Here is a 24,239-nt window from a genome sequence, read left to right as displayed (position 1 = left end):
AAAGCTTGTCTGTTTAGCAGTCCTTTTGTTATGCCTGTCTGGAACTCAACATCTTCACTACATGGCGAGTAACAATCTATCCTTTTCATAACATTGACACATGGGTTGTTTTATTAGAATTATTCTACATCACCACCTCAGACTTCAAGAAGAAATTCCAAAGAGAGCAGGTGCTGGTAGGTGCGAATATTACAGAACTATCAGTTTAGTAAGTCATGGTTGCAAATACCGACACGAATTCCTTACACAAGAGTGGATAAACTGGTAGAAGCCAACCTTGGGAAAGATCAGATTGGATTCCTGAAAAATGTGGAAACACACCTCGCAATACCGACCTTACGACATCCCCTAGAAGATAGGTTAAGGAAAGGTAAGCCTTCATTTATAGCATTTATAAACTTAGAGAAAGCTTTCGCTAATGTTGACTGGAATACTCTCTTTCAAATTATGAAGTTAGCAGGGGTAAAATGTAGAGAGCAAAACATTTCTCACAGTTTATACAGAAACAAGAGGGACATGACAGGGGAGCAGTGGCTGAGAAGGGAGTGAGACAGGGTTGTAGCCTATCCGCAATGTTATTCAATTTATATGTTAAGCAAGCAATAAAGGAAACCAAAGAAAAAATTTGGAGAAGGAATTAAAGTTCAGGGCAAAGAAATAAAAACTTGGGTTTCTCGACGACACTGTAATTCTTTCAGCGACAGCGAAGTACTTGTCAGAGCAGCTGAACAGAATGGACAGTGTCTTGAAAGGAGGATATAATGAAGAACGACAAAAGCAAAACAAGGATAAAGGAAATGTAGACAAATTATAACAGGTGATGCCAAGGGAATTAGATTGGGAAACAACACACTTAAAGTGGTAGATGAGTTTTGATGTTTGGGCAGGAAAATAACTGATGATGGGGAAGTACAGAGGATATAAAATGTAGACAGGCAATGGCAAGAATAGCGTTTCTACAGAAGAGAAACACTGAGTATAGATTTAAGTGTCAGGAAGTCTTTGCTGAAAGTATTTGTACGGAGTTTGGTCGTCCATTTAGTAAGCAGGTCAGGCTCCAGCTCTCAGCTGATATACATCTACGGAGCAGTAAGTTGAGTGTTTATCTTTTTCTGTTTTTCCAAGTAGCACATTTACTAAATTTTGTGCATATTTTTCTGTATGAGAGGTTTAATTTCATATTTTTGTATGTGTAAATTCATTCAGTCTGTACTGTAATAGTTGCTCAGTGAAAGGCCTAGCTACGTAATTCAGTAACACATCAGCATCCACTGGTGACACATCACGAGGGTAGCAAATTTCATATGTAGTGTTGTCTGCTTATATAGTTCACTTCCTCAGTTAGTTTTGCTAGGAAGACTAGGATATGTGCATACTGTCTGTGAATGCAGGAAGAGCTGGCTGCAGTTCACGAAAGCTGCATCTGCTTTTGACTATGGTCAGTCATCTTCAGGCTGCTACCTTGGGGTGTAACGGTGGTGGAGAATCTGGCACATTGTATTGGATACACATTGTATTGGATACCTCAGGGGTCGCTTGTTTTGCCCGTGGGCTCTGCTTTCGAGGCACCTACTAGTGAACCCGATGTGGTGGACTCGCCCTCACAACAGGGCGAATGATAGGTGGTAATGCATTCATGTCATTCAAGACAGAGGGCCAATGAGGAGACTGGGTGCGTGGACTCGCCCATTCACCCTGTGAGTGGGCAGGTGACCACTTCTTCAGCAGAGTCCGAGCAGGCATATGGGGAGAGGGGTTTAGTAGTTACTGGGAGCTCAAATGTTAGGTGCGTTATGGAGCCCCTTAGGCAGACAGCATTCAGGGCTGGAAAGAAACTCCATGTGCACTCAGTATGTCTGTCAGAGGGGGAGGGTTCATCCATGATTTGGAGGTGGCCTCGCCTGTGGCTATCGAGCCTGCAGGGTAAAGTCGTCTGCATTTTGTGGCTCACATCATCACCAATAACACCTGTTGCTTGGGTTCCGAGACGATCCCCAGTTCGTACGTGCAGCTGGCAGAGGTGGTGAAGATTGCTGGCCTCATGCATGGGGCACAAGCAGAATTCTCAATATGCAGTATCATTCCCAAAGTTGATGTGGGTCCTTTCGTTTGGCGCCAAGTGGAGAGTCTCAACCAAGGGCTTCATCGACTCTGTGACAGTCTTGGCTGCAGATTTATAGACCTGCATTATTGTGTGGGAAGTGTAGGTCTCCCCTCGATAGGTAAGAGGTGCACAACACAAAGGAAGCAGCTACTCGGGTAGCAGAGTACCTGTGGAGTCCACATGAGGATTTTTTAAGCTAGGCAGTTGTTTGAGGTACTCTGAGGAACACTTTCCAGTCGATATCGAGCAAGGAAAGTCAAACAATGTTCAGAATAAAGAAACCTTGCCTGTCACAATTTTATCAGTAAGCTGCCAAAGTATTTGTAATACAGTTCTCAAATTTACTGCATCCAGGAAAGTGCTCATGCTCAAATTATTCTTGGGACCAAGAGCTGGCTGAAACCTGAAGTGGAAAGCTCTGGGATATTTAGCAAGTCACAGAACATATTTTAGAAAGACAGGTTAAAGGCCATAGGAGGGGGTGTGTTCATTGCAGTTGATGCAAACATTGTGTCTATTGAGGTCAAAGCTCTGAGAGACAGTGAAGTCATCTGATGTGTAGAACAGGTGTAGGTGAAACCAAATTAATTGCTGGAGTTTTTAATGGCCACCCAATTCTGCTGTGACAGTTTCTAGAGTCATTCAAAAAAAGTCTACAGTCAATAGCGTGTAAATACCCACATCATGCAATACTAGTTGCAGGAAACTTTAAACTGTTGAGTACAGACTGGGACGCCCAGGGATTCATTGTGTGGGGTACAGACAGACAGGCAGGCAAAATACAGGGTGATACACAGGAGATGGGCGGTTTTTAATGAAATAATACTCAGCCAACTTTAAAATTAATGCATGTTCATTACACAAAATCAAAGCTCATTATTTGTCATTTTAGTTAACAAAGTTATTTGTGAAAAATAATGTCATCAAGGTGATATCCATCATTTCGAATGCTGGACTCAAGTCTCTTCTCAAAATCCTCCATCACATGGACTAAAATCTCTGCTGGGATGGCAGCAATTTCTTGAATGATTGCATTCTTCAACTCGTCCAAATTTCGTGGTTTGTGGTTATAGACACAGTTCTTAAGGTACCCCCACAGAAAAAAGTCACATACTGACAAGTCGAGAGACCTGGGAGGCCAAGGAACATTGCCAAAACGTGACATAATCTGGTGAGGAAACATGTGTCTAAGAACTGTCATCGAAGTGTTTGGGGTGTGCGAAGTTGCCCCATCCTGCTGGAACCAAATGTGTTTTAAAGGGATTTGTTGTCTTCTTAGTTCTGGTTTCTAAAATGTTTCAAGCATAAGAATGTAACGAACCGAATTAACAGTAACTGTGGCCCTGTTCTCTTCAAAATAAATAAATAAAAAAAGGTCCAACAATGCCAACAGAGCCAAGAGCACACCAGACTGTTACCTTTTTTCTGAGTGCAGAGGACACTGGTGGATAACGTGTGGATGCTCTGGAGCCCAGTAACGTAGGTTTTGCTTATTCACAGTCCCGTTTAAATGAAAATGAGCTTCATCACTCATCAATAAAATTTCATTTTCACTCGATCCGAAAATCCCTTGCATTCTGTAAGCGAAGTCTTCTCATACAGCAAAATCAGTTTCCTTAAGTTGTTGGACAATGAGCATTTTGTAGGGATGGAATTTTAGTTCTTTATGCAAAATTCATCTAACCGATTCATGATTGATTCGTAACTCACTAGCACAAAGTCTAGCTGACCGTCCTGGGCTTCTGACTGCCGCTTGCCTTACCCTTTCAACATTTGCTGGTGTCGTTACACTGCATCTTGAGCCAGGATGCTTTTTATTCAGTATGTTTCCAGTTGATCTGAAGTTTTTCACCTATCTGAGGATTGTGTTACATCTCGGAACAGCTCCATGTCGACCGACATTAAACCGCGCACGAAACAATCGCTGTGTAGCAATAATAGACTCACCACTTTTCATGAAACTATCATAGACAAACATTCGACGTTGCAAGTCCGACTGCTCCATAGTGATTGAGTAAATGGACACACACACACACACACACACACACACACACACACACACACACACACACACACAATGGAAATATCTTAGACCTCTAGACCTTGCAGAAACAAATACGCTGGACCTTATCGACAATGTCAGTGTAGAAACGGGGATTAGCAACCATGTCATTATAGCAACTATGATTACGAAAGTTAATAAGTCAGTCACGAAGGCTACTAGAGTTTCTGTTACATAGAGCAGATAAGCGGTTATTAACATCTCACTTAGACAATCAATTGGCATCACTTAGTTCCAGTAAAATGGATGTAGGTGAATTATGGGCAAAGTTTAAACAGATTGTAAATCATGGTCTGGAGAGGTATGTGTCTGGATAAAGGATGGAAAATACCTAATATTGTTTAATAATGAAATTTGGAGGATGCTACAGAAGCAGAGGCTGTCGAATTCTCAGTTCAAAAGGGAACGCATGAATGACAATGAGCGAAGGTCAGTAGAGATTTGTGTATCTGTTAAAAGAGCTATGCGCAAAATGTACAATAACTACTACCGTAACACCTTAATCTGCCAGAGAACCCAAGAAAATTCTGGTCATATGTAAAATAGCTAAATGGGTCCACAACTTCCATTCAGTCCATTGTTGACAGGTCTGGTGGGGTAGTTGAGACAGTAAAAGGAAAGTTGAAGTTTCAAATTTCACATTCGAGAAATGGTTCACACAGGAGAATTGTACAAACATACCATCGTTTGACCATCAGACAGACTCACATATGGACAACATAGTAATAAGCATACCTGGAGTAGAGAAACAACTGAAAGATCTGAAAGCAAATAAATCACCAGGTCTGGATGGAATCCCAGTTCGGTTCTACAAAGAGTACTCAACGGCATTGGTCCCTTACCTAGCTTTCATTTATTGTGAATCTCTTGCCCATCATGAAGTCTGAAGCGACTGGAAAAAGGTGCAGATAACTCCAGTATATAATAAGGGTAAAAGAACAGACCCGCAAAATTACAGACCAATATAATTAACTCCTATTTGGTGCAGAATCCACTGACAACTATGGATGAAAGGCAACAGGTTGATTCCATATTTCTAGATTTCTGGAAAGCATTTGACATGGTGTCCCATTGTAGGCTGTTAGGTACGAGCAAAAGGAATAAGTTCACAGATATGCAAGATGCTCAAAGACTTCTTAAATAATACAAACCAGTACATTGTCCTCGACGGTGAGTGTTCATCAGAGACAAGGTTATCATCAGGAGTGTCCAGGGAAGTGTGATAGGATCATTGTTGTTCTCTATACACATAAATGATTTGGCGGATAGGGTGGGCAGCAATCTGCAAATGTTTGTTGATGATGCCATTGTGTATGGTAATGTGTCAAAAGTTGAGTGACTGTAGGAAGATACAAAACGACTTTGAAAAAATTTCCAGTTGGTGTGATGAACGGCAGCTAGCCCTACATCTGTAAAAATATAATTTAATGAGTAGGAAGATCGTGTGGATGTAGATGTGGGAAATGACAAATAGTGGTACAGGTGCCCTCCAACACGCGCCATATGGTGGCTTGCAGAGTATCTGTGTGGATGTAGATGTGTGTAAGTGAAAAATGGATGATAAACAGTTTAGACAAGAGGAGGATAGAAGCTTTTGAAATATGGTACTACAGAAGAATGCTGAAGATTGTAATGGGTAAGTCATTTAATTGATAGGGAGGCACTGAAGAGATTAGGGGGGAAAAACATTTCTGGCACAACCTGCCTAGAAGAAGGGATCAGTTGACAGGACACATTCTGAGACATCAAGGAATGACCAATTTTTTACTGGAGGGATTTGTGTGTGGAACGGCAGGAGGTGGAGAGGGGGGCGAGGGGGGGGGGGGGGGAGAGAGAATCATAGAGGGAGACCAAGAAACTACTACAGTAAGCAGATTCAGAAGGCTGTAGGTTGCAGTAGTTATTATGAGATGAAGAGGCTAGCAAAGGGTAGGGTAGCATGAAGAGCTGCATCAAACCAGTCTTCAGACTAAAGATCATAACAATGACCACATCATAAAACATTTACAGTTCCGTCTGAAACTCCCTGCATATGTTTATGCTGCGCCTCTAACGGTACTGGTCACAGAAAATTTGAGTTTAATCAAGTCACAGTTACAGTGGAACCTAATAAGTATAACAGCATCTCACTTCACTTTTTTCTCTCTCTCGGTAATGGAACCTGTATCGTAACAAAAACTTTAAGCTCCAGGGAATGAGCTAATTATTTAATATTATCATATCACTTGATATCTTAAATATACTAGTGATAACAAATTATCAATGCTGATTGAATATAGTTACGTTAACATACCTTAACTAAGTCAAATCCGTGCCTCCTGAAATAAAGAAATAAAAAAAGAAAATGCATACTTTGTCATTAAATAACGTGTTGACATAATACAACTCTGAAGACATCATATAGTTAACTTCATAGCAATATCAAATGTTGCTGACATTATAAGAAAATAATATGTGTTGAAATTACATAATATTACTGACACTGAGTTCACATAAAGACAGTAGTTTCTTAAAGTTATTTAAAAATAATGTTTGGTATTGCAGCTCTCAATGATCTGAAGTCTCTGAGATGCAGAGTTACAGGAGATTACTATAGATCAGGTGAACCAATGAATTAGACTGATGATGTCGTGAATGTCCACAGAAATTTTGCCAACAGTGGAAGAAAGTGGCAGGGAGAATAAAATAGCCAATTTTAATGTAACTAATTTGTGATCATAAAAATTTTACAGGAGGAAAATAAAAAGTTGTTGTCTCTCAAATGTTTGATATTTATGAACCCAATACTTATTTGTTCACAAAGCTGCTTCTCTCTTTTCTGGTGCACAATATGGTATTCATCCTTTGCGACACTTTTGATTCCACGGAACAAGTATAGACCAACACACCTACAGTGTTCTATGGAGCCTACTAAAATCACTCTGTCATGTTAAACTGAATATATAGAATAAGTTTGTATGCTTCCACAGCCAATGTCAAGTCGAATAAAATTATTTTCTGTGTTAGGTTGTGTCACTATAAAAAGACTATACCACCAACATTTACACCATCTTTGCAGAGGTCTTCTTCAGGGCGACAAAGATAAGAGATCCTGAGGATGTTCTTTCTTATATAATGCCTATTTTGATGCAGTGGTGGCTAAGCCAAAATTTTACCAATGTTCTACCATCTGGTAGCCTACAGCCTTTGACTTAAAAGGCTAGTAATCATAACTAAATTAAATATATTAATTTCTTTCATATATAAAATGAAATGTTTGAATGTATTTAAATTTTATAATTAATCATGTAACACTGTGAGGAATAAAATAACAATGAAAAAGAAAGTATGGTACCAGGAGGAATCAAACCTGAGCAGACGAATTACCAATCAGTGTGCTTGACCCCTCTGCTATCACACCGAGATGTGAACTGCTGCTCAAAAATTCCTCATACCCTATGAGTAAATCTCTAAGTGTGTTTTACCTTTCCCTACAGCTCACTCAGGTGACATATTCAACGAGCTTGAATGGGGCGTCTCCCTGCTTCTACTCGGACAGTTAGAGCAAAATCAGTGACCTCATCCCACATTGCATTTGGAGCAGATCTACTATACTCTCAACAAAAAAAAAAAGAAGAAGAAGAAGAAGAAGAAGAAGAAGAAAGAAACTTCCACATGGGAAAAATATATTAACAACAAAGATTCCAAGACTTACCAAGCGGGAAAGTGCCGGCAGACAGGCACAATGAACAAAACACACAAACACACACACAGAATTACTAGCTTTCGCAACCGATGGTTGCTTCTTCAGGAAGGAGAGGGAAAGACGAAAGGATGTGGGTTTTAAGGGAGAGGGTAAGGAGTCATTCCAATCCCGGGAGCGGAAAGACTTCCCTTAGGGAGAAAAAAAGGACAGGTGTACACTCGCGCGCACACAGACACACACACGCACACGCACACACACACACACACACACACACACATATCCATCCGCACATACACAGACACAAGCAGACATATTTAAATATAAGAAGCAACCATCGGTTGCGAAAGCTAGTAATTCTGTGTGTGTGTTTTGTTCATTGTGCCTGTCTGCCGGTTACTCTCATAAAATTATTTTCTCTTCGAAAGCTTACTGCAAAAGGGCCTCTTTAGAACATCATCTACAAAAAACACTTCAATACTAAATTTTCCTCATATATTCACTTTTTACCACCACCTATAGTCTTTTAATTTAAATTAGTAGTAATGGTAACTAAATTGAATATATTTATTTTATGTTTATGAATTTAACTGTTTAAATATATTTAAATTTTACAATTAATAGACTAACACAATGAGGAACAAAATGAGATGATTAAAAAAGGGAAAAAACAGGAAGGCAACAGCCGGAATCAAAGCCAAGCAAATGAATTGACAGTGTGCTTCACCACTCGGGCATGGCACTGTTACATCAACTGCTCCTCAAAACTCCTTCATATCCTACACTTGGACAATATGTTACATGTACTTTCAAAGAAATATACTGTCCCGTTGCTGTGAGTAACGAGTACTCGCAGTGCCACGAAGGATGACATCGCATCAGAGTGTGTGCAATCGAAAACAGACAACCGCATCCCTTCTCCAAGTTGATCATATCATGGCTGACCATCATTTCAGCACTCGACACAGGTTTCTAGTCATCATGGATAGAGTGCTATAAAACAGGTTTTCATCTGTTTTATTTGCACAACAGCAGGCATTCAAAGAGAAATGGCACACTTTTAGTGTGGTATCGGACTCACATTCAAAGAGAAATGGCGTAATTTTTAGTGCAATCCGAGACTTGCATTCAAAGAGAAATGGAATACTTTTAGTGCGATATTTACAGTGTGCTACAGCTTGATAACTGACCGCCACTGCTAGGTAGTATGTAACTGCTAACGTGACATTCTGGTATTCCACTGGACAGTTCGAGCAAATATGCATATGTACGGGTGGCTGTGTTACTCTGGCAGACGGCTGGCTGGCAACAATGAATCGGCAGCTCTGACTCGGGAGCAACAATTTTCTGCAGCGAGGTATTGACACTGCGAAGGAGTTCTCTCACGGCCACTTCTTTATAATGTTTCTGGCTGGTGAACACAAGAACCCGGTCAAACTGAGATTGCCGGCAGTAGGGTTGCCGACGACTTGCAGCCGTTCTCCCTCTTCGTTATGGTAGGATATCATTTTGATAGCCCCTCTTATTTTCCACCGCTTCATTCAAAACTACTGAGATAGCACATAATGTCACTGAAAATGGATGGGTCAGCTGCAGTCCATGTGGTGTCCAACTGTTGCCAGTTGTTGTGTTGCAGCAGTTGCAAGTACTGCAATGTTGTGACAAGCAAGTGCTAATCAATCTCCCAGTTCCAACAGCGTCAACTTTGGTGCATTCACATCAAGGTTCATAGATGCCTGCAATGTGGAGGGCATCTATGGAATCCTTTGTGTACCTCAACAGATCTTGGAGCCATTCTAGAGTACTGATTTAATTCCACTGTGGCACAGCACCTAGCCTACAAGGTCACTGACACCTCTCGCCCTAGGTAAGAGAGCAACACTGAGCTGTTCCTCTGTTGTACATCACAGTACACCATTGTTCACCGAAGGCTCTTAATCCTATATCCTTTTATGCAGAATGTTGACTGGAGCTAATTTGGCTCACACTGGAGGCTACCACTACCGTTAATCAGGTGAGCTCAGACTGTTTGCATATGTGGCCCAGTAATCTTTTGTGCTGGATGGTGGTGTGACTGCATGCAGATATCTGTTTGTATGCCATGGTTTTCTATACACACTATGTCCTGGTGGATCACAGAGGAATGAAACCAGTATTCCAGAGCAGGAAGAAAATGTCCAAAATCTAGCAGTTTAGTTGCCTTGAAGAAGACCAATGCAAATACAGCCAAAACATTTGTGGTATAGTGTTTTAGTCTTTTCTAATGACACAGCCTATAAACCGAAATAATTTAATGAACATGCAGTCTCAGCAAGCTCTGACAGTTCACTTTTTGCCTACAGACATGTGATAATGTACTGTTGAGAGTAAATTGTGCTGCAGGGAAAGGGGATGTCCTTTTGAGAATCAGAAACAGAGATATACTGGGGAGATACACTGCAGCAAAGTTTACTTTATGCACGGTGTTCAAACTGCCCCTTTCTGGAGGGCAGTTAGGGCTGTATGGGGAAAAAAGCGGACATAGTTCATATAATTCAGGCAGGCTAAGAAAAAAATTTACCTTCCTAGTCTCGGGTGTTATTGAATTTAGCATATGTTAAAATGAAGGACTTAGTAAGGAACATATATTTTTTGTGTTCTCCAAAAGAAAAAAAATTCTGCTCTGAGATAGAGCCCTCCAAAGATGACACTGCGCATACCATTTTAAAAATGTGAATTTTGGAAAATTTTTAAAAAGCTGTATCTCTGGAACAGTTCTAGATATTTTGCTGTTTCTTTTATTTGGAATATAATTGCTTTATGACTACAAAGAAATCCTCCATTTGGGCTTATCTGTCAAAGTTCTTTTACTATAGCATTCTGAACTTTTTATAATTTATGGAATTTTTTTTTCAAAATGCCAAACCAATAAATTTTAATTTTTTTCTGTTGATTAATAAAGTTCTACATTCCCTGAAAAGGAGAGCTTCCACTTTTAGGTTGAACAGGTTTGATATACAATTGGAATTTTTGCCATACATATGACCCGTTTTATTACCACATTATCCACATTACAGGCTCATAAAAATCGAAAGCTGGTCTTATTTAACATAATTTTAGTTTTGAAAGATGAGTAAGAGATTAATTTTTCAAGCATTTTAAGTGGTTCCCAAGTGTATGTGAAAGGTACAAAGACTTAAAGGTTTCAATTTATACAACTTCTGTGGGCTCTGTTTTGTACTAAAATTAGCCAGTCAATGAACTAAAAATGTGTTCCACTGCTTCAGTATCTTCCTTTGATACAGAGTGATGCCTCCCTGTTGAGCCAATAGGAACTGGAAGACTTACAATCTTCAAAACATTGTGAACAGGTAATGAGCACTGATGGTGGTGTTGCTGTCCTTCAGCTGGAAACCTATATCCAGCAGTTGGTCCATGTGGTAGCATAAAGTTCACTACAATTTCGTTTAACTCATAACTGCTGTCCATACTCTCTGCAATCCACCAGTCACATTCATACACACAAGCCACAAACATCCCCTTTCTCCGGTTTACTCAATTCAAACAGCTGGTAATGATTTTTAAAATGACTGGGAGCACCATCAGGAATAATGACGATCTTCTCTGCCCCTGTTTGCAGCTGAAGAATTTTGCACATTGCTAGCAAAGCCTGTGCCGAGTCATGTCCAGTGTCATAACTTACAACTGCAACACTTGTGGTCTTGTTTTGAAAATATGTCACTCCTGTAAAAATTGAAACCTGGACATTACTCCAATGATAGCCTTGTAGTTCTTGTACTGCAAGGTATTAATCAACAGAAAAAAATCTAACTTTCCAGGATTGCCATTTTTGGAGGGAAAAAAAAATTTCTATAAATTTTAAAAAAATTCAAAAGGCGAAAGTAAAAGAACTTTGACAGTTATGTCCAAATAGAGGATACCATTGTATCATAAATCAATTATCATTCAAATAAAAAAAGAAGTATAACATAATATCTAGAACTGTTACAGAGATAGGCCTACAACATTTAAAAACTTTTTCTGAAATTCGCATCTTCAAAACGGTGTTCACAGTGTCATCTTTGGAGGCCTGTATCTCGGAGCAGGTGTTTTTTTTTTTTTTTTTTTTTTTTTTTTTTTTTTTTTTTTGTTGAAGAAAACAGAAAAACATGTGTTTCTTAGTTGCTCCTGAATTTTAACATTTGCTTCATTCAGTAACATCCAAGACTATGAAAGTAACCACCTGCCTGAAGTGATACAGATTATGCACAGAGAAATCATATACAGACTAGGCATACTCACATTAGGGAAATATTCTATGTTTTTTTTTTTTTTTTTAAATTATGTATTTCTGTCTCAATTCACACAAGTGGTATCACTGTCAGTTCTAACTTATTACCAACTCCTGTCATAAGATGATCTAAATAGCTGACATAGAAATTTGTCAATACAAAAGGCTCAGAGGGGCACTTAGAACTGAAACATATCAAAACATAGACAAATTTAAACTGCGAGTGCTCCTCTGGGTCTCTTCAGTCTATACTTTACTATGTTATGTACTCAAATCATCTGATGACTTGGTAACAAGTGAAAACATAATGATACCATTTGTCTGACATGGTGTAGAAATATATAATAAAAGAAACCTTCAACAGATAAAAGATTTGCGGTCTCTATTTCAGCACTGTCCCGTAAGGGTTCACATGTGCCACAACTGTAATACAGTGTCGAAACTTCTGCTGTGCCAAGGAAATGGTATGACTCACCATGAAAAGACTGATAATCAAACACAAGTTATGCCACGCTTGCTAAATCCACTTCCTTTTACATCGCTCTCGGCAATGCTAAATCTGCAGTTTAGTACCATCACAGATGATCATTTATATAAAAAAAAAAAGTGGCACAGCTCCGTAATGAATAAAAGTATGTAGGCCTAGACAAGATTTCAGGTGCAGGCTAATACACCCTGTTATGCGAGCCTATGAAATGGGACTCCTGGAAGTCAGGTGGATTGATCAAGTTTAGATTGAAGACATAGTGCCATGCAGCCCCACTCTTCTTAATATTTCCAATGATTACATTATGATCAAAGAGTCCTTAAATAAAAAAATATAGCTTAACTAACTAATACTGGTTTGTAATCACAGTAGCTCACCATTAACAAACAGATGAGGAAGAAGCAGAAGTCTTTGCCAGTGCTCCAGTCACTGACACTTGTCTTTTGTTATGATTACAGAAAGTAAAACCTATCTCTTCAGTATGGATAAGGAAATTGTATGTCTTCTAGGTCATCAGATCCATGGCCTGAGCCCAGCTTTTACTTTTTTCAAAATGACAAAATTCACACAAGAGCACATCCCTAATGCATAACGAGTAATATCCGCAAGTTAAAATTTAGCAATAGTATTATATCAGACTGATCCATGATATTGTACGGTGATCAGTCCCAGCTGTTAATTTTAAGGAGTAGTATATAAGACTGGTCCATAATTTTCTGTGATGTTCCAGTCTTTGGCAACCCCCCTCCCCCAAATCAATGATCAATGACTGGTACCATGGTGTTACTTTTACATTTTTACAATTGAGTTCAAAACATACCTGTGACCAAAACTAACTACATTATACGATCCTCTATGGGAAATTCATTTCTGTCGATCTTTGTAATCTAAACAGGCAAAGTAATCACATGTATGGGGTATAACATTGCAGGCCTATGCATACAGTGCAGGGCATGATGACAAAGAAAATCTCTCTGTATTTGTAAAATCAAATGCCGTTAGTAATTTTACTTCTTCTATGAGATTTTTCCCCTCCCCAAATGAGAGAATTCTTGGCTCCAAGAACTGAAACAATAAATCCGAGGTCTATCACATTCTTCATTGACGGTAGTGTACCTTACTTGATATTACACATGTCTGAGTTCTGCTCTCAGAACAGTATACCATAGTGCTTATTTCAGTGTTCCCTAACTCAAGACATATTTTACAGCCAATAAATCTCTCTGTATCAACTCTTCTGCTGGGAAGTTATCAGGACATTTCTCTTGGTCACAGGGGTAAGGCTAAAAAACAGATTCCAAGCCTCAGTTGTGAAAAATTTTGACCACAGCTTTATTAACCATGTTTTTGATTTCTGTTATTGTTTAGACATGTTTTCTTTCTCTGTTCATAATATTTTATCAAACTTTTCTAACCACCTTAAACTTCATTAACAAGATACATATTTATATACTATTCTACGTACTAAGTTCTCTATATCTGAACTGCCATGGAATGATTTAGAAGCCTTTAAATTTTCAGTCAGCTAACTGTCAATGACTGGCTACATATGAAAATCTTGTGTGTCAAGAATTGGCACAAGTACAGGTACTGACTGGTGAAAAGTTACTCAGAGTATCCACAATGATCTAAGGGGAGTCTAGATTATAAAAGGGTATATTTTTAAACAATGGACTATGAAGCTCTTAGGAAATACATAAATCTTCTCACTATGGGCCTACTGTCAAAGACTAGTGTGTCTACCTTAATTATTCACGTTGTTATAATACACAAGTAGGACTACTACTTTGCTTTAGGAGTAAAATATTTCAGAAGGATGTTCTCATAATTGGTAGCAATACCCAGTAAAGAAGGCCGACATTTGGAGGCAACAATTTGTATGAGAAAGGACATAAATACAGAGAGAAGAACGCTACATGTTGGAATTATAAGTACCGAAAACTTATAAAATCGGAAAAAGCAATATACGTTTATGATTATACAACGGCAACCTAATATACTGAGCAGAAAGCTCGGAGGACTGAATGCACTGACAACCACAGAAATGGTTTCATGCATCAATACATTTCCTTCACCAAATGAATACTTCAGGGAAAAAGTTGATTGAGTCACAGAATGCTAACTGAATAATTAGATCAGATGAATTTAAACCGATACTTCTCCTACTTTTAATTTTAGCTAGCCTTTCATGCAACAATTAACTATGAAATATTTAAATCGATGAAACTCAACAATTTATCAATGACTTATTGGTTATGTATAGCTTTTGGCTCTCATAATGAATTAGATATCAGTAATATGTTGAAAAGTATTAAATGATCTTCGCTTACTTGCACGTAGTTCCAAATTCTGTCCAGTTCAGTTTCTGCCTCTTCTTCTCCGACATCCAATATCCGATGATATGTGGCCTACCTTTCTGTTCTGTCATTTTGGATATCTCTCTCTCTCTCTCTCTCTGCGTGTGCGGTGGAACTGGAACTCTCACTCTGCTGGAAGGCACATATTCCCAACAAAACTTCTGAACAGCAGATCTCTTTGAAAAGATGGTACGCAAACACACTTAAACAGGTTTCACAACTACAGATCTCTTATCAGTATCCAATAATTAGTGTCTATTTTTCGTCCTCCGACAATGTGACGTCGTACGATTTATCGCCTATAGTTGAAAGATAAGACTTCAGCAACACGTCAGGAAACGGCTGTTCTGTATACATTTGAGCTCCCGCTAGTACAACCGCTGTTAACGCCACTAATTTATGATTCATCAATTACTGCTGGCGTGATCAAGAAAGCGTGAGTGACCTTGCTGAAGTTTTGCCAGCTTGCGTCCTTAACCTTACTTTCACTCACCCGCCAACCCAAACAAACAACACCGGTTATAAAAACAAATACCACAACGAAGCAAGATGAGGTTTGAAAAACATACCCTCTGATCAAAGATTGGCAAGTAATCTAGCACAGATGTTATCTGAGACGAACGATTATGAAAGTACTCTCAACGTGGGCAAAAAACAAAATTACGAAATAGCGACGAGTGTCAGTTACTTTTTCGCCACTGACTTGTATTACTTTTTTTGATTAACTTCACGTGGCAGCACTCATTATTCGATGGTAGTTTTAAAATAAACTTTACTACAGTGACAATGACGTAAGTGTCGCGCAGCACATAGCGAGAAGCGGCCAACAGCCAATTTACTCCAGTTTGTTATCCGCGCGTGCAACGCCCCCTCCTGCCTTGACTAGTGGAATGTGACCTGTACCGTCTGGAGTGGGGATCTGTGCAAAGATACCAAGAGAGGGGGGGAAGGTGCGCCGTGCCGATTCGTGGAAGGTTTCTGCATGCAATTGACAAACAGGTTTGGGTTGGGCTCCTGACTCATAGTCGGAGAACGCAGCACAAAAATGAGAAACCTTCCAAAACAGATAACTGTAAACAAGAAAACATGCTCTCAGTGTTCGAGCGTATACAACTTATGAGTATGGAAGGATGCAGCATGTTATCTTGGACGCAGAGTCATCGACGTACCGGCATGTAAATATAACTTCAGGCATGCTAAAGGAAGGATGGGTGGAACCTTTGCTCTTCATATTGTGTATTAATGACCTGGCGGAAAATATTAATTGGAGCCTCGTACATTTCGTAGATTATGCCATTGTCTATCAAAAAAGCTGTCCAAATATTCATTGAGACATAAAAAAACGGTTCAAATGGCTCTGGGCACTATGCGACTTAACTTCTGAGGTCATCAGTTCCCTGGAACTTAGAACTACTTAAACCTAACTAACCTAAGGACATCACACACATCCATGCCCGAGGCAGGATTCGAACCTGCGACCGCAAGGGTCGCGCGGTTCCAGATTGTAGCGCCTAGAACTGCTCGGCCACTTCGGCCGGCGAGACATCAATGAGTTGCAAAAATTGGTAGTTTGCTTTAAATGTCCAAAAATATAAAGTTATGCATTTCAAAAAAACAGAAAACATATTATTCTGTGACTACAATATCACTGACTCACAACTGAAAACAGTCAACTCATACAAATACTTCGATATATCAATTTCTGGTGATATGAAATGGAATGTTCACATTGCCTCAGGTAGGTAAAGTAAGTGGCAGCCTTCGATTCACTGGTACGATACTGAGAAAATGCGATCAGTCCACAAAGGAGACGAAACACTTGTGTGACCCATCCTTGATTATTACTCTAGAAATTGGACTATCAGGCAATACTGAATGTATACATTCCACAAAGGAGAGCAGCAAGTATGATCACAAGTTTGTTTCCCCCTTGGGAGAGTGTCACGGAGATGCTGAAACAGAAACCAACTATCCCGCGAAAGCCTACTTAAAAATTTTCAAGAGCCAATATTAGAGGAGGACTTGAGGAATATACAGTAACCCTGTACACATCGCCCTCAGCTATTCACTTCACAGTCGTTTGCACAATATAAATGTACGAGGTGCGATCAAAAAATACGACGAATAATTTTAATAGAAACAAACTAATAAGCTCACATGAAATTTGATTTAATTTCCTTCAAAGTACTGTCACTGGCTAGCGATGTACTTATCTGAACTTTGAATCCATGACTGGAAGCATTTCTCGAAGGTTTCCTTTCGAAGGACGTTCGGCTGCTTTGTCGTGGCCATTCAGTGTCACGAATGGTGTCAAAACGTGCTCCTTTAAACCCTGCTTTAATTCTAGGGAAGAACCAGAAGTCGCATGGTGAGAAAGGTGTATATGGGTATGCAGGAACAATTTTTCCATCCATAAACTCGCGAATCAAAAGCGAAATGTGACACAGCACTTTGTTGTGATGAAGAAGGAAGCCATTGGGCCAGTTTTCTGATCTCTTTCCGTTTCGCAGATCTTGCATTACTCCCTAGTAAAATTCGGCTTTTACTGCTGTTCCACATGGAACGAACTCTGATCACACTATGCCCTCAATATCGAAAAAAAAACAATGAATATGACTTCAGTATTCGATTTTGAATAACTTCCGCTTTCAAGACGAGGAGGTTCATTGGTTTTCCGTAGAGAACTCCGAATTTTCGTTTCATGGTAGCACTCTTAGGCCCAAATTTCGTATTCAGATGCAATTCTGGGCATGAACAAAACCGGCCATAGCATAGTTTGCAGAGGTGCGGGCGGGCAGGGGGGGGGGGGGGGGGGAGAGGAAATGTTTGGGGTATGGAGTATATTTAGCATTTTGTAAGACGAATGGCGATTTGTAAGTAGGCACACTGAAGTTCCAGATTCGACACTGTTAAAAACTTACATAATTCCGAATCTTAAACCATTTTCCTGAAAAAGAAGGCCGGACCAGAATGAAAACGATCCTTCATCTCTGTGAAAACTGACACGATTTTCCTTCCATTCATCACTCAAAAGTTTGGGAACAAATTTTGGACTCATCCATCTCACTTGCAAATTACCGGTTAAAATGCTTTGGACTGACCTATTGTGTCTTCCTTTGCACGCTGTGTGCTTTTTAGTGGGTACAGGAGTGAGGAACAGATGCCATTCACGAACAGAGAATTCAGATATTAATTTATTCTACAACTAATATCAAATAGTGAGAATAATACATAGCTTTGGTGTTGTATTGGCAACGTCAGTTGCTAACAGATTTGAATTTAGAAATATACAGGTTGTATCAAAAAGGTACGGCTAAACATTCGGGAAACATTCCTCACACACAAATAAAGAAAAGATGTTATGTGGACATGTGTCCGGAAACGCTTAATTTCCATGTTAGAGCTCATTTTAGTTTCGTCCGTATGTACTGTACTCCCTCGATTCACCGCTAGTTGGCCCAATTGAAGGAAGGTAATGTTGACTTCGGTGCTTGTGTTGACATGCGACTCATTGCTCTACAGTACTAGCATCAAGCACATCAGTACGTAGCATCAACAGGTTAGTGTTCATTACGAACGTGGTTTTGCAGTCAGTGCAATGTTTACAAATGCGGAGTTGGCAGATGCCCATTTGATGTATGGATTAGCACGGGGCAATAGCACGTTTGTATCGAGACATATTTCCAGAACGAAGGTGTCCCGACAGGAAGACGTTAGAAGCAATTGATCGGCGTCTTAGGGAGCACGGAACATTCCAGCCTATGACTCGCGACTGGGGAAGACCTAGGAAGACACCTGCAATGGACGAGGCAATTCTTCGTGCAGTTGACGATAACCCTAATGTCAGCGACAGAGAAGTTGCTGCTGTACAAGGTAACGTTGACCACGTCACTGTATGGAGAGTGCTACGGGAGAACCAATTGTTTCCGTACCATGTACAGCGTGTGCAGGCACTATCAGCAGCTGATTGGCCTCCACGGGTACACTTCTACGAATGGTTCATCCAACAATGTGTCAATCCTCATTTCAGTGCAAATGTTCTCTTTACGGATGAGGCTTCATTCCAACGTAATCAAATTGTAAATTTTCACAATCAACATGTGTGGGCTGACGAAAATCCGCACGCAGTTGTGCAATCACGCCATCAACGCAGATTTTCTGTGAACGTTTGGGCAGGCATTGTTAGTGATGTCTCGATTGGGCCCCATGTTCTTCCACCTATGATCAATGGAGCACGTTATCATGATTTCATACGGGATACTCTACCTGTGCTGCTAGAACATGTGCATTTACAAGTACGACACACCATGTGGTTCATGCACGATAGAGCTGCTGCACATTTCAGTCGAAGTGTTGGTACACTTCTCAACAACAGATTCGGTGACCGATGGATTGGTAGAGGCGGACCAATTCCGTGGCCTCCACGCTCTCCTGACCTCAACCCTCTTGACTTTCATTCATGGGTGCATTCGAAAGCTCTTGTCTACGCAACCCCGGTACCAGATGTAGAGACTCTTCGTGCTCGTATTGTGGACAGCTGTGATACAATACGCCATTGTCCAGGGCTGCATCACTGCATCATCAGGGATTCCATGCGATGGAGGGTGGATGCATGTGTCCTCGCTAACGGAGGACATTTTGAACATTTTCTGTAACAAAGTGTTTGAACTCACGCTGGTACCCGTTGCTGTGTGTTTCCATTCCATGATTAATGTGGTTTGAAGAGAAGTAATAAAATGAGCTCTAACATGGAAAGTAAGCGTTTCCGGACACATGTCCACATAACATACTTTCTTTCTTTGTGTGTGAGGAATGTTTCCTGAAAGTTTGGCCGTACCTTTTTGTAACACCCTGTATACAGATGCAAAAGGATTTATAAATCTGTCACTCTTCTGTACAATGCCTATTCACAAGATATCGACCCCCAGCCATTGTGAAAGTTTGCAAATGTTATTCAACCGGCAAACACACACGATCGGGTTACTGCTTTGTTGCTGTATTGGCAACGTCAGTTGCTAACAGATTTTAATTTAGATATATATATAATCAGATACAAAAAGATTTATAAATATGTCACACTTCAGTGCAATGTCTATTCAAAAGATATCGACCCCTGGCCACTGTGAAAGTTTGGAAATTAGACTTGGCCACTGTTTCTATGTTTCGGTACAGTGTATCGATATGTGGAACTGTTTCAGTGTTTCGGAATGGCTGTGGTTCACTGTTTCGAAACAGTGGTGTTTCATTCCGCCCCTGTCTCGGATAACCGGACCAGATTCGATCTCTAGCGAGACACGGAAACTGTATCGTTGTTTCAAAATAAGGCTGTTTCAGTCCACCTGTGCTTGGAACGGACTAATTGTATCGAAACAGTGATGTTTCATTCCGGTCTGTGTCGGACGAGATTCGGGCCGGCACAAGTACTGAAACACAACATACCACTTCATGAAACACTTTCAAGAGTGTCGAAATCTTTTTGACAGGCAATAGCATGAAGCTTAAGATATACGAAAATAAAGCTTCGTTTCTAGCTGACTCTTCTATTCCGAAATGGCATAACATCTGCTTTAAAAACACTAACCAAACAAACAAAAAAAAAAAAAACAAAGCATACTATTCACATTCAAAATAATAAATATGTGAAAATCATTCAGTTACATTACAATTGTTTTATAACATACGCTTCTCTGTTCATGTACAGTAATCATATTAAGAAACACAAGTAAACCTACAGCATTTTGAATAAAAAAAGCGCAGAGTGCAAGCAATCTGACATATCACTCAATGTGTAATGGTGAACGGGAAGGGCTGGGGAGCATGGAGAATTTAAGGTAACGGTACGAAACACCTTGAAAGACAAAATTTTTTTCTTTTATATTTTGTTATTCATTCGAATTATTTGTGAGTCTATAGTCAATGTGCCTATTATCCACAATGATTCCCTTTGTGTGCATGGAAATTAGCAGGATGGGTATATCACCCATACTAACGGAATGTGGGAATCCCAGTAGCATATCCGTTGTTTCTGCAGTTCATCTATCTTCAGCCATGGCTGTCCTCAGCCAATTCAAAAGTATGAAAGTCACATGTCACGAAAGCAGTACATTTGCTACAGGAAATACGAAATGCCTATACGCCTAAGTGATAGTTTCATACTTTCTGCAATATGATTAGCGCTCTCGCTCCTCATTTGTGTTTATATGGACATACTTATACAGTAGACATTCAAGATGATAAAATGTGTAGGTTTATTAGATTCCTAAACACAAACTGTTTCACTGTTTCGAAACAGCGTATCGAAACATTACATTGTACTGAAACTTTCTGGCAGATTAAAACTGTGTGCCCGACCGAGACTCGAACTCGGGACCTTTGCCTTTCGCGGCTAAGTGCTCTACCATCTCCGTTTTTTAATTTTTTTTAATCTCATTTTCTTCGTGTTTGTTCGTGGTATCTGCACTGGGCGGACGTCGCAAGACACCCGTTTTTAAGTTCGTTGCTGATCGATTAACTCAGTTTTTTTTATTACAGAGGGCTGCTAACCCTCTGACCGAACACGCTGAGCTACTGTGCCGACATCATCTGAGCTACCGAAGCACGACTCACGTCCGGTCCTCAGAGCTTTACTTCAGCCAGTATCTCGTCTCCCATTCTGATTACATTGTACTGTTTCATTTGTTTCGAAACAGTTATGTGTTTCAGTTTGCCCATCTCTATGCAATTGTTATTCAACTGGCAAACACACACGATGGAGTCACTGTATGAATGTTCGAACAACTTCACCCTCCGATGGGGTTCCAGAAAGGCGATTAGTGGTGGGCAGGAAATCGCGTATCTGTTAGAAATCACAGTGATTGAGAAGTCACAGATATTACAGTAACAACTTTACAAAATCTAGCTGCGATTTCAGTTACAGTTAGCAGTCGCAAGTAGCATTTCACAATAAACGCCGTGAGCCATCTGTTGGCCGAATTCCATACTGCTTTCTGCGATTTCAGAGACAAATCGCAACTAAGAGTCGCAAGTAGCAACTAAAAAGCGCAGTTAACATTCTCTTCCTAGTGCCATCTGTTGAACGACGTATGTACTTCGTTATAAGAGCCTTGTGCCTCACGATATCCGTGTGCTGTGTGTGCGTATGAAGGACTTATTTCATTAGTGGTACAAGTCCATTTTTGTTCATTTTGAGATATGGAGTCGTAAAGTTAAATGAGCGCTGAAAAATCTACAGTTGAGATACCAGAAATATTGAAGCATATGGCTTCTTGCTAGAAATGAACCTTTATTAATGTTTGTTTGGATCATTAATTTCAGAAGCATTATAGACAGAAAAGTGGAGGTAATGGACTTGTACCACTATTGAAATAAGGCCTTCACATTATATGACGACATGCACATTCAGAATCAGTCATGATTGGTCAAACACAGCTGTGACTCTGAATGTATTATATTAATACGAAGCAACATTGCCTTTTTCTCCTCAAAATATCAAGTAACGTAACAAATGTGATTTTCCTTCCAATATGACAATTTTGGTTAATACTCCACATGTCTACAGGACTTTGCAATGTTAACACAGCAGAACTCAGACATCTGTATAAGTGTAGTGAAATGAAAACAGCATTATTGAGTCATATGAATGCCTCACTTTTATTCCGGCACAGTTCAAGACTCGGGATAAAAGTTTTGCCCCTGGTGTTCTACATGGCAACTTCACACACACGAACTTTTTGCCGACACTAGAACCACATACATAAGTAAGCTTTTCCTGTGTTACTTTCAAGTATTACACTTAAGCTATTCCTGATTTAACTGGAAGATCTGTACCTCCCACTTTCATATCAACAGCCTCAAAATGCTTATTCTATACCTCGGACTATGTTACAGGTCGGTGTCACACTAAGATTGTGGAGTGGGGGGGGGGGGGGGGGGACGGCATGGCATGTCACTCTTCAACTAGTGTTTACCAGTAAATATGTGGCGGAAAATTACGGGTATAGGATGGCTTAAACATGCGGAAAATGAGATTTTCATTATTCAATCACTGTAATTAACATTTATTATTCCTTTAAAATCGCATAACAACTTCAATAAAACACAGTTTAATCACTCATCTGTACACTTATTTCACAATTATGTCACTTTTAAACTGCAAATCCTCTAAGAGCTGTCTTGAATCTTCACGAGTCTCTCTCAATAGCCTTGATGTGGATAGATACGTACAGCAACCAGTAATCAAGAGTCAGAACTGTGTCTGCAAAATCACAAGGATTATTAAACAATTTTTGCTGTCACTAATTACAAGCAATATAATTGACAGAGTAGATTGCTAATATTTGCTGTAATGAAAGCCACTCAATGGGGTATATTTCACATTTGCAAGAACGATCTCACTGAAGTAATTAAGTCCATCAAAACACTTAGAAACTAACCTCTCGTCTGACGAAAACGGTCTAAAGACGCAGTGGCAATTTCTCCAGATCTGTTGACAATGATATTTTGAGTTATCAATTTACTGAGTGACTGAAATGTAGTTCGGGTACCTGTGAACATAACAATATGCTAGAATTCTTTTTCTAAACACGAACTATTACGCTACTGTATGGCTACTTAAATATTAATTACACTATTAATATTTTCACAGTTGTTTCTTTAATACATAATTAAAGCCAACGGAAGAACAAACGTAAAACTTACTTACCAATGACAGGCTTGTTGAGATGCAATTTTCTGTGTGGGCAGATGTAACTTTTTCATACAGTGGTAAGTCGCAGAAGTCACAGAAATCGCAGAAGTAGCAGAAGTAGCAGAAATCGCGGAAGTAGCAGAAATCGCAGAAATAGCAGTGGCGGAGGGATACGCGACCTACGTTCCTTAACTGCGACTCTTAACTGCGACAAATCACAGTTAAGAATAGCAGATACTGAAAAGTAGCATTCACAGAAATCACTGATTTCGGAAAATCGCAGTTTAGCCCATCACTAAAGGCGATGCTTGCATCTCATTGGCAGCGGCTAATCGTCCGTTGCAGCGACCTCATACCGCGGTGGCGGTTGCAGGAAACACGAGGGCGTAACAGACGGCACTCGTATTTGAAAGTGCGGCCGACCGCATGGTGTCCGAAACTGCAAGACACATACGAGATGCTAAGCTCTTCTATAAGATCTTAATAGTTTGTCGCCTGTTTGAACGAACAATTTTTGCCATTTTTTGCATGTTTTCTCCTATATTTAGGGTTAATGGACGTCCCGAACGTTGCTCGTCTCCCACCGACTCA

General features: G+C 39.9%; 1 protein-coding gene and 1 long non-coding RNA gene across 2 annotated transcripts in view; both read right to left on the bottom strand.

The window, feature by feature from the left end:
- Positions 1-15,856, bottom strand: part of LOC126292161 (inositol-tetrakisphosphate 1-kinase-like) — a 107,359-nt gene extending 91,503 nt beyond the window's left edge. The window contains exons 1-2 of the mRNA XM_049985999.1: positions 14,936-15,856; positions 6,460-6,484 (exon numbers count right to left, since the gene is read on the bottom strand). Coding sequence (XP_049841956.1) covers positions 6,460-6,484; positions 14,936-15,033 — 123 coding nt within the window. The 5' untranslated portion in view covers positions 15,034-15,856. The remainder of the gene's footprint in view (positions 1-6,459; positions 6,485-14,935) is intronic.
- A 7,230-nt stretch (positions 15,857-23,086) lies between these two features.
- LOC126292158 (uncharacterized) lies at positions 23,087-23,906 on the bottom strand. Its single transcript, XR_007552021.1, has 3 exons — positions 23,664-23,906; positions 23,395-23,505; positions 23,087-23,216 (listed from the first exon to the last, which is right to left on the bottom strand). It is a non-coding gene; the product is annotated as an uncharacterized LOC126292158 (long non-coding RNA).
- Positions 23,907-24,239: the final 333 nt, after the last annotated feature.

The sequence above is a fragment of the Schistocerca gregaria genome, chromosome 9, assembly GCF_023897955.1.
Source record: "Schistocerca gregaria isolate iqSchGreg1 chromosome 9, iqSchGreg1.2, whole genome shotgun sequence".
NCBI lineage: Eukaryota > Metazoa > Arthropoda > Insecta > Orthoptera > Acrididae > Schistocerca > Schistocerca gregaria.
The sequence above is the reverse complement of the archived record's forward strand: the minus strand, read 5'-3'. Positions and strand labels throughout refer to the sequence as shown.